The sequence below is a fragment of the Aphis gossypii genome, chromosome 2, assembly GCF_020184175.1.
Source record: "Aphis gossypii isolate Hap1 chromosome 2, ASM2018417v2, whole genome shotgun sequence".
Lineage (NCBI taxonomy): Eukaryota > Metazoa > Arthropoda > Insecta > Hemiptera > Aphididae > Aphis > Aphis gossypii.
The window spans coordinates 42,802,578-42,818,467 of record NC_065531.1 but is presented as its reverse complement, the minus strand read 5'-3'; the positions used below and the strand labels follow the sequence as shown (position 1 = coordinate 42,818,467).

Sequence of the window (15,890 nt, the reverse complement as noted above, 5' to 3'; positions counted from 1 at the left end):
ATATTAATGAATCTAAAAGGACGAATACAGTAGTTACACCAGTAATACACTACATGACAGATGACGGTTTCGCACTACAGACCAATAACTATGTTATAATAATTTATCTGCACGCTTCACGTAATGAAAAGACGGGATTCTCATAACAAAATGGATTTCAGTTATAATTTTGAAACGAAGTCAGATCTACAAATTACAATATATAATATTGTACTATCGTTCTTAACTTGGTGAAATATGAAAGTTATAGAAACTTCTTATTTTAATTTCCTGAAAATGGTGCCACGTGATAAACCAAATTCGTTACGACGTCACAATTTGAAATATACTTAAATAGTTAAATAAGCTTTAAGTAGATAATAAAGATTTTTTATTTTATACAATTTAAGTATAAATACGAAATAAACAAAATCCAAATACATAATAAAGTAATTGTAATCTAATGGCTATTTATTGCATTTATTCTTATTAGCATTATTCAAATATTGATAATAATGTATACTCAATGTCTCGGTGCTAGGTATTAGCACAGACTATATGCAGACTATATGAAAATATAGTTTCATCTATTCTGTGGTATTGGTATTGGTATTACAGTTTTAGCGCTATTTTTTTCAAAATTCATAACCTAACCTAACCGAAACAGTTATTATTTGTTTTTAAGAACAGACAAGAATCAACAAATTTAGTTATGTTGGTACTCTTCTCATATCACACATTTTATCTATAGCATAACGCATTACTTCATATTTGGTTGTCAATTTATTGTTATTGAGATTTCAGTTATTTTTCATTCAGAGTGTTTTTACGAAGTTTCACGTTGTTTTACTATTTTAGTATACTTCTTTATTATTGATATTCCTGAGATATGATATTTTAATTACAATTTTAAATTTAGGTTTTACAGGCTCTAGAATGTTTGGTAAGTGGTTTTTCTTTATAGTTATTTCTAATTATTTTATTACATTACTGTTGTACATAAATTAGTTATTTGTTAAAATAAGTGTAGTTTTTATTGTAATTTTTCATTAATCTATGTACATGGTGATATATATACTAACATAATCTATGTATTATTTTATGTTAAATACGACAGGTTCTGGATCAGGAGCATTTTCTGGTGGGGCCGGAAACACGTCAGGATTTGGTCAGTCAGCATTTGGTAAGCCCGCAGCACCTGCAGTGTTTGGTCAAACAAATACCTCACTTTTTAATCAGACTACACAACCTAATACGGGATTGTTTGGATCCACTGCTGCCGCGCCTGCATTCGGTCAAACACCGACCGCTCAACCAACATTTGGAGGTTAATATTTTAGTTGATATTTAAAAGATTAGATGAAATAAAATTATTTTATTAGGTTTCAATACTGGTGGAACTTCATTGTTTGGAACTCCTACAGCAACACCTGCGTCAACAGGAGGGTTATTTGGTCAGCAAAATGCTTCGATGGGAGGAAATACTGGAGGTGGATTATTTGGTTCTAATAATCCTAATACTTCATTTGGACAATCTAAACCAGTTGGAACAGGATTCTCTTTTGGAACACCAGTGGCACAGCCTACTGGTAATATATTCGGTACACCTCAAACAAGTACTGCGGGCACTGGAATGTTTGGTGCCTCTACTACTGGTAATTTATAAACGTAATCATAAAGGTTGGGATGTTTGTATCATTTTTTTTTTTGGAAAAATTTTATCAATCCTTCATGTCCAACTGTTAATCTTAACTTTCTATTTTTTGGTAAATTGTTTTTTGTTTTTAAATTATGTAACAGTAATAACAAAAATTATTGTGAGAAAACTTAATATATATGTCGATAATTGACGTCACTAAGCAGAGAATTTTTAGATATATTTTGTCAATTAATAATGTAATCAACTTGATTATCTAGGATATATGGCAACCCTAATTTATAACTAAAAATTCAAAAGCATGCCTAAAAAATACACAACTAAGTTCTTAAACTGATCAAATATGATATAAATGTTATAAAAATGTTGTTATTCATTAAAAACTATAAATATTTCAAAGATTATTGATCGGACTACACATTTCATATTTGCATGTTTGTATGATTGTGACACCAACAATAATTTTTATTTATAGGTATTAAATATTTATTGCCAACAGGTGTATGACCATTGACTTTTAGCATATATGATAAGCTTAATGTGTAAAGTGTACAAGCATCCACATGTTCATTGAAATCTAAAATTTATTAAAATTGACCCACAATGTAAAAAATTACATATCTATTAAAAAACAATAATATAGCTATAGCTAAGAATATGAATATTATTGGGTGGAGTGAAGCGTAGCCCTTCTATTCTCCAGTTCGATGCAATAAAAAACAGTAGACTAGAGCTATGACTAGACGACGGGATGAATTGCAATGCTTTTGGAATTTAAATCAAGAAAATTTATATGGCAATAATTGGGAATACTTTTTCATGTTAAATTTTATATTTTATCTAAATCTAGTAACCAAAATATATTTTTCACTCTATGAAAATACTGTGATGAATCAGTACTGTATTGTAATAATAAAAAATATATACTTTACTAAATATATGCCAATTTGATTAACTTGCTACCCATCATTCTGCTCTATTTTTGTCCATGGACACTTCTAATATAATAACTGATAATTATGAATAAAAGTTTTTATAAATTAATAATAATTATTATAATATAGTATTTATTTTAGATTATTCTTTACAATGAAAATATAAGTGTATTTAAATTACAATTGCTGAACCTTGGGTACTTTAAATAAATATTTTCCATTATATGTTTTATTTTACAGGTGCCTTTGGTGCTACATCAGGATTTGGAACAGCATCCACTGGTGGAACAACTATAAAATTTAATCCTGTGACTGGCACTGATACTATGGTCAGAAATGGTGTGAATCAAACAATCAATACCAGACATCAATCAATTACTGTTATGAAAGAATATGAAAATAAAATATTTGAGGAACTAAGATTTGAAGATTATTCTGCAAACCGCAAAGTTGGACAACAGGTAACAGTCGCTTGGTAATCTAAAAATTAAAATAATTTCATGATCTGCATACTTTTTCTATTTTTCTATTTTTCAAATTAGTATTATAATAAATTTATGAAACTTATCTGAAACTAAAATTATTCACTTATAGTATTACAACTTAAACTTAAATGTTGTTAATTTTTTATAGGGTGCTGTTGGTGGCGGGATGTTTGGGTCTCCTAAAACTTTGTTTAGTTCTACAACAACTACAAGTACAGGTTTATTTGGAGCAAATGATAATAAACCACTTTTTGGTGCAACTTCAACAACACCTGCACTTGGTGGTAAGTTATTTTTTTTAATATTTAGATTTGTGGATAAAAGTTTCAGTTTAAAATAGAAATATTTAGTAAATAATTATTCAATTTGAGTGAAACACTGGTGTGTAGTAATTATATTCATAAAAATTTAAAATGTAGTACAAACTAAATAAATTAAAAATACTTGACTGATTTTTTTTTTAAAAATACCGTAATGAAGTATTCCTAACAGTGTTATTAGATTTTTATGATTTGAAAAACTTGTATAATTATTTTGTCATTTGAATTTGTTTAAATCAAAGCATAAACAGTGTATAAACTCAGTATTTAGGTTATTATTTTATTATTTTATTAAATTGTTTTGATTAAGTACAAGAGCTTATGATACTTTTAGAGTGGATTGTATCTGCACTTAAAAAACTTGTAGTTTTCTGACTGTCATTTATTTGAAATTATTAACTGGCAATGTTAGTTTTAATTTAGGCATGAATTAAAGTTTTTTTTACTTCTATTGTACTTAAATATAAATACATGGATTAATAGTAGTATAAAATAAATAGGATTTGGAAATACTGGTACTTCAAACGTTTTTGGTGCTCAGAATAGCTTATTTGGTAAACCTCAACAAACAACACCAGCATTTGGTACTCAACCATCTACTCAAGCATTTGGCATGAATACAGCTCAGCCGAATATTTTTGGATCAAATACAGCTCAAACAGCTAAACCATTTGGAGGTAATTTTCTGAATAAAAAAACTATGCATTTAATTAATTAGGTTACCCTAATGAATTATTTGATTAAAAAAATAGTTGCTGCTCCTCAGACAAATATATTTGGAAGTACAGCTCCTTCTACTTTTGGTACTCAAACTACAGGATTTGGTCAAACGAGTTTTGGACAACCTAATCAGGTTATTATTTTAACTTTATAAAATATTTGTTTATATTTCTGAGTTCTACAATTTTTATTAATATTTCTTTAGAACAACCTATTTGGTCAAAATAAACCAGCATTTGGTCTTGGATCAACACAAACGACAACTGGTTTTGGTTTTGGAACTAATACATCTACTAGTGCAAATGGTCTTTTTGGAAGTAAACCTGCTAATACCGGTTTTCAAATGACTACTCCAGCTTTTGGTACAAACAATGCTTTTGGAGCTACATCAACAGCTCAACCAGCTACTGGTGGTTTATTTGGTTCTAATGCTTTTAATAAGGCACCAACTACATCATTATTTAACCAACCAACAAATCAACAAACAGGTTTATTAAATAATTTTTACCTAAATAATAAATATAGAAATAATTTACATCATTATTTAATTTAAATTGTAGGTGTATTTAATAATGCTGCAAAACCGGGAGGGTTATTTGGACAAGGAACACAAGGAACTGGACTTTTTGGATCATCTAACTCTAGTAATTTTGGTTCAGGCGGAACATCATTTTTTGGTAGTAACCAATCTAGTGGGATTGGACTCTTTGGAAAGTAATTAAGTTTGTTAAAAATTAATTAATTATTCCTGAAACTAATTATAATATTTTAAATTTAGTTCAAATAATGTTCAGCTATCTACCAATCAAGTATCACAAAGTAATCAAATGCAATTACAATTAGATACATTAAAAGCAATGCCATATGGAGATTCTCCTTTGTTTAAAAGATTTTATAAGGTACTTAAAATAGTACAAACCTTTTATTGTATATTTTTATTAAAATTAAACATGTGTTTTAATTAGGATGTATCAAAAGTAGATGATTCATCTCTCGTGCGATCACAAAGTGTATCACTTGAGAAATTTGGTAGCTATAAAGTTTCTCCGATACCAACACCAAAAAGAATACCTCAAATTCGTAGAAATTTCCCACAATTTAATCGTAAGTCCTTATTTGACGGACTTGAAGAATCTCCACCAACAATGAAATGCAGAGATAAAGTAGGTGATAATTCACTACTGTTTAATGCTTCTTCTCCAAGATCAAGCTGTAAGAAATTAAATTTAAAAAAAGACTACAATGACTGTAGTAAATTGAACAATGGAAATAGTATGGTTATGCATACAAAACCACTTGCTAAGTAATATATAATTAGATGTTAAAATATTTTTAATTTATAAATAATATATATTTTTTTTTAGATTAGAGCTATATTTTTCTAATAAACAAGTCTCACCAGATGATAGTTCGAATACGGTTAATTTATCTTTAATTGAAGAAAACAATACAATTTCTCAATTAAAAAGCAGTAAACAAATCAATTTAAATACTTCAAAAGGAACAGAAGCTTATGAAACTTCTCGAAATAATATTACTGGTAAACAAATTGTTAATTTTCTACCTTAATAATAATATATAATTAATTAAAAAATAAAATTAAGCAATTGAGTACTGCCCTGTAGTACATCATGTGTTGATTGGATCACTTTAATGGTATGTTAAATTTAAATTTAGTGATAAATCATTATATATCCAAAAAATGATTCTGATTGGAAATTGGTGGAATGTATCACTAAGTATTTTTTTTATGATGTTTTGTGATATTGCCTCTTAAGTTATTTATTTTACTATTTGTAGTTAGTTAGGTTATGTTAACTATATCCAATTTGCTATCCATAATCGTCAACTACCTTTTTATGTATATACAGTATACACACATACAAAAACTATATTCTTCATTGTAAAATCAATACAATAAAAAACATTGGGAGTGTAGCAAAAAAAAATACTTAATGTATATCCAAATACAAAATTTGAGACCTAGGGGTATTAGCATAATAAGCACCTTTTTGAGCAATCGGCCCTTAATGTGAGAATGTAAATATTGATAAATAAAAAACAAATTTAAAATAAATACCCTTTTTCTTTAAAGTAAATGAAGAATTCAAATATGTATATTACTTAACAATGAAAATGGGATTATTGAATAAACACAAACTAATTACTCACCATATACTGCATAATAATTCAGTACTATTTTGTATATACTGTATACACCTTACTAACTATAAATTATTGATGAAACTGATTTGATATACTATATACTATATAGTGTGTTTTTCTATTAATAACTAGAGTTAGGATGTTTATGTACTAATAAATGTATGAATATGTATGCATTAAAAAAACAGTTAAATATACATGAAAAATTTGAAAAATATGCATTAAAAAATAAAGAAATGTGAACAAAAAAAAATTCATTAAATATATAGAGATAAATTAAATCATTAATAGATAGAATATCAACAAATTGTGCAGGGTCCATTGACATTTTTAAAAGTAGAAATATTTTTTTTATTATTAAATAATTAGCTATTGTGTGAATTGAGTATTATAATGACGAATTATGTTTTCAATAACGATTATAATCAAATTTTATATTTTTAATGTATAAATAACTAGTGATGGGCACTACCGATTAGTTTTGACTATCGATAGTTTATAAAACAACCAAGTGATTTTCCGATTGAATAGATATTTTTAACTATCTACTGAATAAATGACTTGGTAGTTCAATAGTTTCGATAGTTTTGGTACATTCGATAGTTTATAAAAACAACCGAATAAATAGATAGTTTAAACTATCGAGTAGTTTGATAGTTTTCACTCGATAGTGCCCATCACTAGAAATTACGTTCAGTATCTATATATTTAAAAAAAATTTGACCTCCCCTCCTCAAATTTTTTTTTCCAGTTGCAACTTTGCTTGTTGTACCACCAAATTACATTATTTTTCATAATTTTTCATTGAGAACTGTTAAATATGTGCTTATAAACAGAAAAACATAAATTATGCACTTATAAATAAAAAATGGTAAAATATGCAATTATATGCAAAATAAAAAATTGATATTTTGAATATAGATATCACGAGTTACATTTCTGTATAAGAATGGAAGCTATTGGACAACCTAAAAAAAATATGCAAAATCATAAACATCCTAACTCTATTGATAACTAATATAGTTTAATACAAATCATAGTAAATATAAGTATTTAAATAAGCCAGAAATTAAATATATAATATTTATATATATATGTATTATGTAATATTTGGGATTTTTTTCTATGACAAAATGTAATAGCTGAAAAATAAAAATAATTTTTATTATTTATAATTATAAATTAACACATAATTTTATGTAATGTGATCAAACCTGGTTTAGATACTGTTATTGATAACCAAGAACCTTCAATTGAATCCAATGCTCCTGAAGCAGAAGATCATCCTACTGGGATAAAATTAAGACGTGTTGGATATTATACTATTCCACCCATGAATGAATTGGCAGAATTAGTAGATGACGATGGATCATGTTTTGTAGATGGTTTCACAATTGGACGCTATGATTACGGAAATGTATATTTTCCTGATCGTTTTAATGTTGCAGGTCTAGATTTAGATACTATAGGTAAGACAATACCTACTGTTTTTTCCATTAAATGTTTTGGTTTTTCTTTGAAAATTAATGATCTAAAAATATTAAATAAAATTGTATTATTATTTCAGTACATATAAGACATAGAGAAATTATAATTTATCAAGATGATGAATTTAAACCCCCACTAGGAGAAGGATTAAATAGAAAGGCTACTGTTACTTTAGATAGAGTCTGGCCTAATGATAAAACAACAAAACAACCAATCACTAACCCTGATCGTATTGCAGCTACAAATTTTGTTGTGAAACTTCAAAGGGCATGTGCCAAATTAAGCACTCAATTTGTAGATTATCGTGCAGACACAGGATCTTGGGTGTTTAATGTAGAACATTTCTCAAAATATGCTCTTATAGATTCCGATGATGAAGATGAAGAAATTATAGTGGATCGTAGTGTTGAATCCAAAAATCTTCCTAAACCAATTTTACAAAAACCTAAAACTATTAAATCAACCGAAAACATTAGCCCAAAACAAAATGTATGTATAAATAATCTTTTGAATTTTCTATTAATGTGTTTTTTCATATTCTACTTCAATATGTTTATATAGGTTATGAAACCATTACTAGATCTTTCTGTTGGTCTTGATAGAGCTCAATTACCGCATCAGTATTTATTAAAACCCAACTTTCAACTTTCTGCTGTGAATGAACTAACTAATGATTCACATATTATGCATTATTATGGTATGGATTAATTCTAAAACAAGCGGTTCTTACATTTTTGGATGATTTTTAGTTACAAATATATTTTTTTTTCTAGATATAAACAAAGAAAATAGCATTAATGTAACTGCTCAGCTATCACAACATATGAATTTACAGGCATCAAAAATACAATGCATGAAAGCTTCATTTGATGATATTTTTTATAATGAGATAGAAATGATGGAACAAGATGATGATACTTATGGTAAAACTTTATATATTTAATTGTAAAATACAGCATTTATTAATGTATCTGTGATACAGGACTAAAAGATAAATTTGAAGACAAGTTGGAAAAAATCTTGGAAACAATTCCTGAAGGTTTAATTAGCCCTAAAACTCAAGATAATATTTCCAAGTCAAAATCTATAATAACTCCAGTAGACAATCATGTGTCTCCAAAGTTTCTCATCACGAAACAAAGTAATTAATTTAAATGATTTATATGGGTTTCATATTAAAATAATTATTTTTTAAACTTTTATTGATATAATATAATTAAAGAGTATAATTTTTAATATCTTAAAGTTTTAAAGTTTTTGTTATACATTTGAAGTAAAAGCTTTTATATTCTTTGATATGTTTTGTAAATTTGGTTCAAATTACATATATTATTTTCGTTATTGTATTCAACTATTATTTGCATAACATATTATTCGTTATTACCAATGAATTGAAACATGTTTTATACTAGTTGAATTGCCCAGCTTTTCCTTATGTATTTTTAGGGTTCTGTATCATAAAACGGGACCCTATTACTTTGGCTCTGCTGTCTGTCTGTCCGTCCGTGCGATGTGTGAGATTATTTTTATCGAAAAACTACTTGGAACAATTTTTATCTAAATAATAGACAAAAAGGGTAGATTATGAATAGATGGAAACCTGTGGGCCAATGTGCTGTGCGCCATGCTGTACAATACGTATTGGGAGTGAATAATTATTATTAATTAATCCACTTAACCATAACATTTTTTTAATTCCTTTCTTATTGCATGGTGTTAGAGGAACGACTATTATTCCAAATTTTGAGTTCATTCATTATGTAGTTTTTGAGATACTATAATCAGTGAGTGAGTGGTATTTGGCTTTTATATATTTTATAGATTTGTATACTATATAGGAATTAATCTTATTATTTATTTTATTTTTCTATTATTTAATACTCTATCATTATTGTTTGTTATTTGTTCTGTAAAATAAATATTAATAACTTAAATAGCTTAATATATAAAAATGTTGTAGGTAATAAATATTTAACCATTAATTATTACACTATAGTTTGTGCCACAAAAACTGACAGACGGCTGCTGATACCTTAAACTTCACCCACTGTGTAAGCAGTGGCTCTTATTTTACTGTGATCACTTTCCTGTTGGAGTCCAGAACATTTTCACACCTCTATTACCTACTTACCTTTGACTAATTAATAAGAATTAGCTTTTTTTTATTATATTTTTAACATTGATTTAGCTTACTCTAATTATTTTTGTATAAATTGCCCACCTTTATTTTTCAAGCAATTGTATTAATTACTATGTTTAATGTTAATGATTTGTAGAAAATAAAGTTGTTCAAGCTGTCGAATTATTAAAACCAGTTTTAACTGCTCCAGTAAGTATAATTATATATATACATATTCTTATACTGATTTTTATATATTATATTAATTTTTAATGATTTTAATTCTTTATTAATTCATATTTTTAATTAATGCCTCTTATAATTTAATTTCTGTTTCTTGAATAATTAATTGATTACTGTAGTTTTCTGATACATAATTTATTCTTTTTTAGCTTCAAGCTCAGCGGTTCAATTTAATATACGATTCTAATGTTCGGTTACCATTTGAAGTAGAACTTAATAATGCATGCGAGTCTAGTAAACTGTCATTGTTAAATACCTTATCAATGAAAGTTCCTTGGTCAGGCAATTTAACATTTATTACACTAAATACCAAATCTAAAGGAAGTTGTTTACCAAAAAAAGGACTGGATATTGGTAATTTATCAACAGAGTTGTCTGGACGTAGAAAAAATGATTATTCTCCTACAATTTTACAGAAGTTGCAAATTATAACACCTGATCAAACAGAGACATTCATTGTAAGTCGAGTCGTAATTCATGTACTTGTATTAATTGAATAAATTCACAATTTGAATTGATTATGTAAATTGTTCTATTTTAGGAATTATTGACTGAACATTTAGAAATTTGTATGATGAATAGTAACTGTGATTCTAATGAAAGCAACATTCCATATTTTAATCCACAATTTGGAGTTGATGCATTACATTCTCATTGTTATTTATTAACTCACTTTTCTGAACTTCCTGAAGAAGAACACTATGCTCATGTTTGGGATTTGATTAAAGCATTATGGGGAGATCCAGAAAATCTGTATACGAAAGACTATCCTCAAGAACATGTATACAATATGGCTAGACGTCAGGCAGTGTCTGATTGGCTAGAAAATGTATTAGAAAAGACAGTAGATTCTAATAATACTAATGAAAGTGTCTCTCAAAGAATATTAAATCTAGTTTCAGTTCATAAAATCATGGAAGCATGTGATTTAGCAATTTCTAATAGTATGTAGCATTGTTATTGTTAAATATTAAATAATATAATTGTATAATAATATTTATTTTATCTTTATTGTTTTAGATGAATTCAATTTAGCAATGTTATTAGCACAATTAGGAAGTGAAAATTCTGTCAGATGTTGCATTCAACGACAACTTTGGCAATGGTTCAATAGCAAAGCTGATTTGTTCATAGATATTGATCACCTCAAATTGTATACCATGATTTCAGGTCAACCTTTATTTGATTCAAATCAAGGAATAATTAATGTTTGTGAAAATTTAAACTGGATAAGAGCTTTTGCTATACACATGTGGTATGTATTTATTGATTGGTGATTTTTTAACTCAGAATATATTCTCTAAAATTCAATATATAATTAAATTGTAGGTACATTCAACCTCCATCTAGTACTATTGGAGATGTACTAGATGCATATCAAAATGCATTTGAAAGTGATGACTCGTATGCTTTCAAACCATATAAGACATATGACGGCATTATTGACATTGATGATAAATTTGCTACTTATGATGTTTGTTATCATTTAATGAAACTTTACACTGATTCAGCTTACCAAATGGACAAAATTATAAATCCTTTTACACACACACGGGATCCAATGGATTTTAATTTTAGTTGGCTCTTGTATAATACATTACAATCTCTTGGCTATACACAAATGTCTGAAACATATGCCAATCAATTACATATAAATTTTGCTTCGCAGTTGGTATCACATGGACTGTGGCAATGGGCCGTATTTGTTCTTATGCACATAAAAGACGAACAATTGTAATAATTTCAAGTCTTAAAATTACAATGTTTGTTGATGAATTTAATAATAATATATTGTTTGTTTTAGGAGAGAAAATTTAGTTGAAGAGGTTATTGGAAGAAATGTCGAACTACCTGTTTGCAATAGCAATGATATCATTCTTTCTGATAAAGAAACTTTTGTAATAGAAAAGTTAAATGTGAAAGAAGTAATAATATATAATGCAAAGGCTATTTTGGCTGTTACTCAAAAGAAGTATGTTATCAACCATTGTAAAAGAATTACAACTATAATTGAACAATGATTTCAGTTCTCGTATAATTTACATTTATTGATTTTAGATATTTGGAAGCAACCATTTGTTACTTAAAAGCTGAACAATGGCAAGAAGCTCACAATATACTTACAAATCACTTATTTGCAAACTATTTGCTTCAAAAAAGTATAAGGTTTTTAATAATAATTATGTCAACAATTTTTAATTTTTTTTTTTTTTTTTTAAGATGGCCAAAAAACTTTAAAACATTTGCTTAGTTGGTTGATAGATGGTTCAAAAGTAGATGGATCAATACCAACAAACTTGCAAGATAGTTTAACTATTTTAGAATATTTAAATTTAAATAAAACATTAAGTAAAATGTCTAATGAAAAATCGATACCAATCATTGCTACATTATGTGATCGAGTGTCATGTTTACCTGAAACCACAGTTAAAGAAAAGTAATATGATTAGACAAAATTATAATAAACCTAACAGTGTTAGGCTAGGAACACACGGGCATTATTTTACCACGTGGTAGTCATAGTGCACGCGGCTGTTTTCAAAATATTGCGTGATATTTTACAGCACTACACTCATGTTGTGCTCCATTCATTTTAATGTATTTTAACAAAACACGCTGTAAAATTACAATGCGGTATGAATGTTGCACTTTTAAAAATCGCCCGTGTATTCGCAGCCTTAAACTTTTACATATTAAATATTGAATTTTTTTTTTAGGATGATAAAAACTGAATTGTCTAGTTTTTTAACTCGGAAAATTGGACAAATAGTATCAAAAGTTGAAACATCAAATTATAAGATTTTTAAACCCCTAGTACTACCTTTGAATAAGTTAACAACAACGGAAGATTACACAACAGAAGAATTAATTCTCAGCTTATCAAATTATATTTAAATTTTTATTGAGTGTTTTTATCATTATTATTTTTTTCCAATTAAAATTTTCAGTTCAATAAATTATGAATTTGTTATAAATACTCAATTATGTTAATTTTTTTTTTATTATTATTATTATTATTTTGAAGGTATAAAATAATATTGTTTTATATGTTATTTTATTAGCTATAATTAAATATAAATATGACAAAACTATGAACATAAGAATAATTATAATCATACACTTGCTAATAATTCAAAAGCTGTTAATAAACTGATTAATTATTAAAAATAATAATTTGTTTTTGTTTTTTAATAATTAAATGGTTAAATTAATTGTATAAAAAAAGAAGCATTTATATTAGTGTTCAAATTAATAATTTAAATGTTTATTGTTTAGCTTTGGCTGCTTGTCGACGTTTTACATCCCAGTTGTAAACCCTGGCCATATTAACCTCAGTTGTAGTGAACTGATCCCTGAAAATAATAATTAATGAGTAATACAAGAAAAATAAATATCATTTATCAATATAATTAAATATACCTGAGAAAATCAAGATCATCATCAACTTGTCTCATATTATCAGTGGCTAATTGTATATTTCTTGAAATAAGTTCAGTGGCATCGTCTAAATTATACTCCAACATAACATTAGCCTGTAATAAGTACATAATTCCAATAAATTGAACACCTATGTATTTAATTTAATGCTTAAAGATTAAATTATAATTACACCGAGCCAAAGATACACATTATCAGTTCCTTGTATATGAGCTTTGGCATAAACATCATCTGATAATAAAAAGTCTGTCTTCAACTGTTGTCCTTTATGAGCTTTCATAGTTTGAATCATCTCGAGTGTATTTTCTAAATCTGGTAATTGTGATTGCAATCTGTATTCATAAATTAAAGACAAGATATTTATTAATAATTCTTGATGTAAATAATAACATTTTTATGTTAACTGTTAAACCAATTTAAGAAAATGAGACATACGTAAATACTGTGCAATATAGCAAAATTTCAGAACACAAAACTAAAATTATAGTGAAGTTAATATAAAAATGAAAATACTAATCATCAAATATTAACAGAAAACTGTTAAGATAATTTATACCAATCACAAATCTTAATGTTCACTTTATATTTAGCAATAAGTGTTTTATTTAAAAATTTTGCATAGTAATAATTTAAAAATTCAACTAAACGTATATTATAAATAAAAATTGACAATTAATCTATTAGATTATTTCTATCTAAATGTATTGCAAATAAAACTTTGGTAAATTATAAAGTTAAAAAAAAAATCCAATAATTTTCAGCGCCTTACATAATGTATTACAGTAAACCTTTCTATATAGGGTCCGTTCTTATTAGATGGAATCCTTTTAAAAATAGAAAGTGTCAATAGTCCCTGTTTAAAAAATATAATATAATTCTACCTCACTATAACAGTAAAAATTGTTGATCTCAAGCGATTCCGTTATAGAGAGGTTTTACTGTACATAGATTGATGAATTATTTTAATGCCTAGCTCAAATAGAAGTATTACTAATAAATAAGAATTTACAGGGTTTAATGGTAAGTATGACACTGAAAAAGAACATTACAAAATAAATTTGAATGTAATAGTACCACAGAATATAAGAAATCATCTACTGCATTTATTCTTTAAGTATATAACTGTTCAAAATTGAAAACAAAATATCTTGTACGTTCACATTAATAGTTCATAAAAATCAATTAATTATCTAGTGTTAATCATGACTGCAAATATCTTAAGATTTACAATATATGTCCAATTAGGAAGAGAAAACTAGGCATAAATCTCAGTTTACAAAAATGAGTAATTATTATTACATAGGTACCTACTATAAGTAGGTAGTATTGAAAAATTTCAGAATACAAAATTGTTTATTTTTTTAATCCTTTCAATGTAAAAGTAAATAACAAAACTAAATTTACAATTATACATTTTGTACTTTACCTTTTTCTCTTTGTAATTAAGTTATATTCAAAAAATTTATATTTGCTATGTTGTTCATCCAATCTTTTAAGTACATCTTCAACGCTACTATTTTCTGATTTTTCCATAAACTTATCTACATCATCCTGTATAAAAAAATGTTGTAACCATTAAAACAAATTTTAACTACATATTATTATGTAGGTATTGAGGGTGAATAATTAAAATTGTAACATTCACAAACCACAAACACTGCTGATGGTATTCGAGGATTATTTTCTTGTTTGCTACCTTCTTTTTCCATACTTATTAAATTAAAAAAATACTTAAATAAATACTAAAATTGATCAAATTGTATGTAAGATATTTCACAAATATTCTAAATTTATCAGTCTCGGGTACTCGCCACTCGGGTTGAAATTTCGAAAACTTTAAGCTAATATCAAAATCAAATAATCAAAATTTTCTAACCTAACAATAAACTATTGCATGGAAGACCAGATAATATAATATTATCTTGTGTTATCTTTAAAAATTAATTCTTCGATAAGGAATCTTAAAAAATACCTATTATTATTCATTTATTTTATTCTGTGATTTATTCATTCGTATGAATGATGATATATTTCTTTATTATTTTTCACTTTTTTAAGTTTATTGTACGCTCTTACCAAACTGCTTTATGTTATACGGTCTAGCCAAGTAAAAGCTAGGTCATAGCAAGTTGGATATAATATTATGTAAATTATATATAGTTTGGCAACAGACTATTTAAATATAATTCGTAGAATGAGAGTCGGAAAAAAAGTACGATTTGATTTTTTAATAAATATAAATATAATTTAAAATTAATAATATTGAAAAATAATTTGTAATTAATATTAAATAAAATATGATTGGTATATGATAATAATGTAACATAGGAATTTAAAACT

General features: G+C 26.5%; 2 protein-coding genes across 2 annotated transcripts; one reads left to right on the top strand and one right to left on the bottom strand.

Annotated features, from left to right (window-relative positions):
• The first annotated feature begins 753 nt into the window (after positions 1-753).
• Positions 754-13,094, top strand: LOC114126979 (nuclear pore complex protein Nup98-Nup96). Its single transcript, XM_027991050.2, has 26 exons — positions 754-922; positions 1,097-1,306; positions 1,362-1,634; positions 2,812-3,032; positions 3,205-3,340; positions 3,877-4,053; positions 4,129-4,229; positions 4,302-4,584; positions 4,657-4,810; positions 4,875-4,995; positions 5,062-5,399; positions 5,461-5,636; positions 7,486-7,731; positions 7,830-8,239; positions 8,312-8,447; positions 8,524-8,673; positions 8,733-8,891; positions 10,027-10,079; positions 10,262-10,570; positions 10,654-11,056; positions 11,133-11,367; positions 11,442-11,846; positions 11,917-12,084; positions 12,171-12,271; positions 12,333-12,549; positions 12,830-13,094. The coding sequence occupies exons 1-26, from the start codon at positions 916-918 to the stop codon at positions 13,005-13,007; spliced, it is 5,367 nt and encodes a 1,788-aa protein (XP_027846851.2). The 5' UTR covers positions 754-915; the 3' UTR covers positions 13,008-13,094.
• Positions 13,095-15,411, bottom strand: LOC114126980 (prefoldin subunit 3). Its single transcript, XM_027991051.2, has 5 exons — positions 15,200-15,411; positions 14,977-15,101; positions 13,723-13,882; positions 13,533-13,645; positions 13,095-13,465 (listed from the first exon to the last, which is right to left on the bottom strand). Exons 1-5 carry the CDS (start codon positions 15,257-15,259, stop codon positions 13,378-13,380), a joined length of 546 nt encoding a protein of 181 aa, XP_027846852.1. The 5' UTR covers positions 15,260-15,411; the 3' UTR covers positions 13,095-13,377.
• Positions 15,412-15,890: the final 479 nt, after the last annotated feature.

Excerpts from the sequence above, each read along its gene's own strand:
- LOC114126980 (XM_027991051.2), bottom strand. The coding sequence starts at position 15,259 with ATGGAAAAAGAAGGTAGCAAACAAGAAAATAATCCTCGAATACCATCA. Across the intron at positions 15,102-15,199 it reads TACCATCAGCAGTGTTTGTG|GATGATGTAGATAAGTTTAT; the intron begins GTTTGTGAATGT and ends TTTTTTATACAG. Across the intron at positions 13,466-13,532 it reads GATGATCTTGATTTTCTCAG|GGATCAGTTCACTACAACTG; the intron begins GTATATTTAATT and ends TATTATTTTCAG.
- LOC114126979 (XM_027991050.2), top strand. Across the intron at positions 3,341-3,876 it reads AACAACACCTGCACTTGGTG|GATTTGGAAATACTGGTACT; the intron begins GTAAGTTATTTT and ends TAAAATAAATAG. Across the intron at positions 10,571-10,653 it reads ATCAAACAGAGACATTCATT|GAATTATTGACTGAACATTT; the intron begins GTAAGTCGAGTC and ends GTTCTATTTTAG.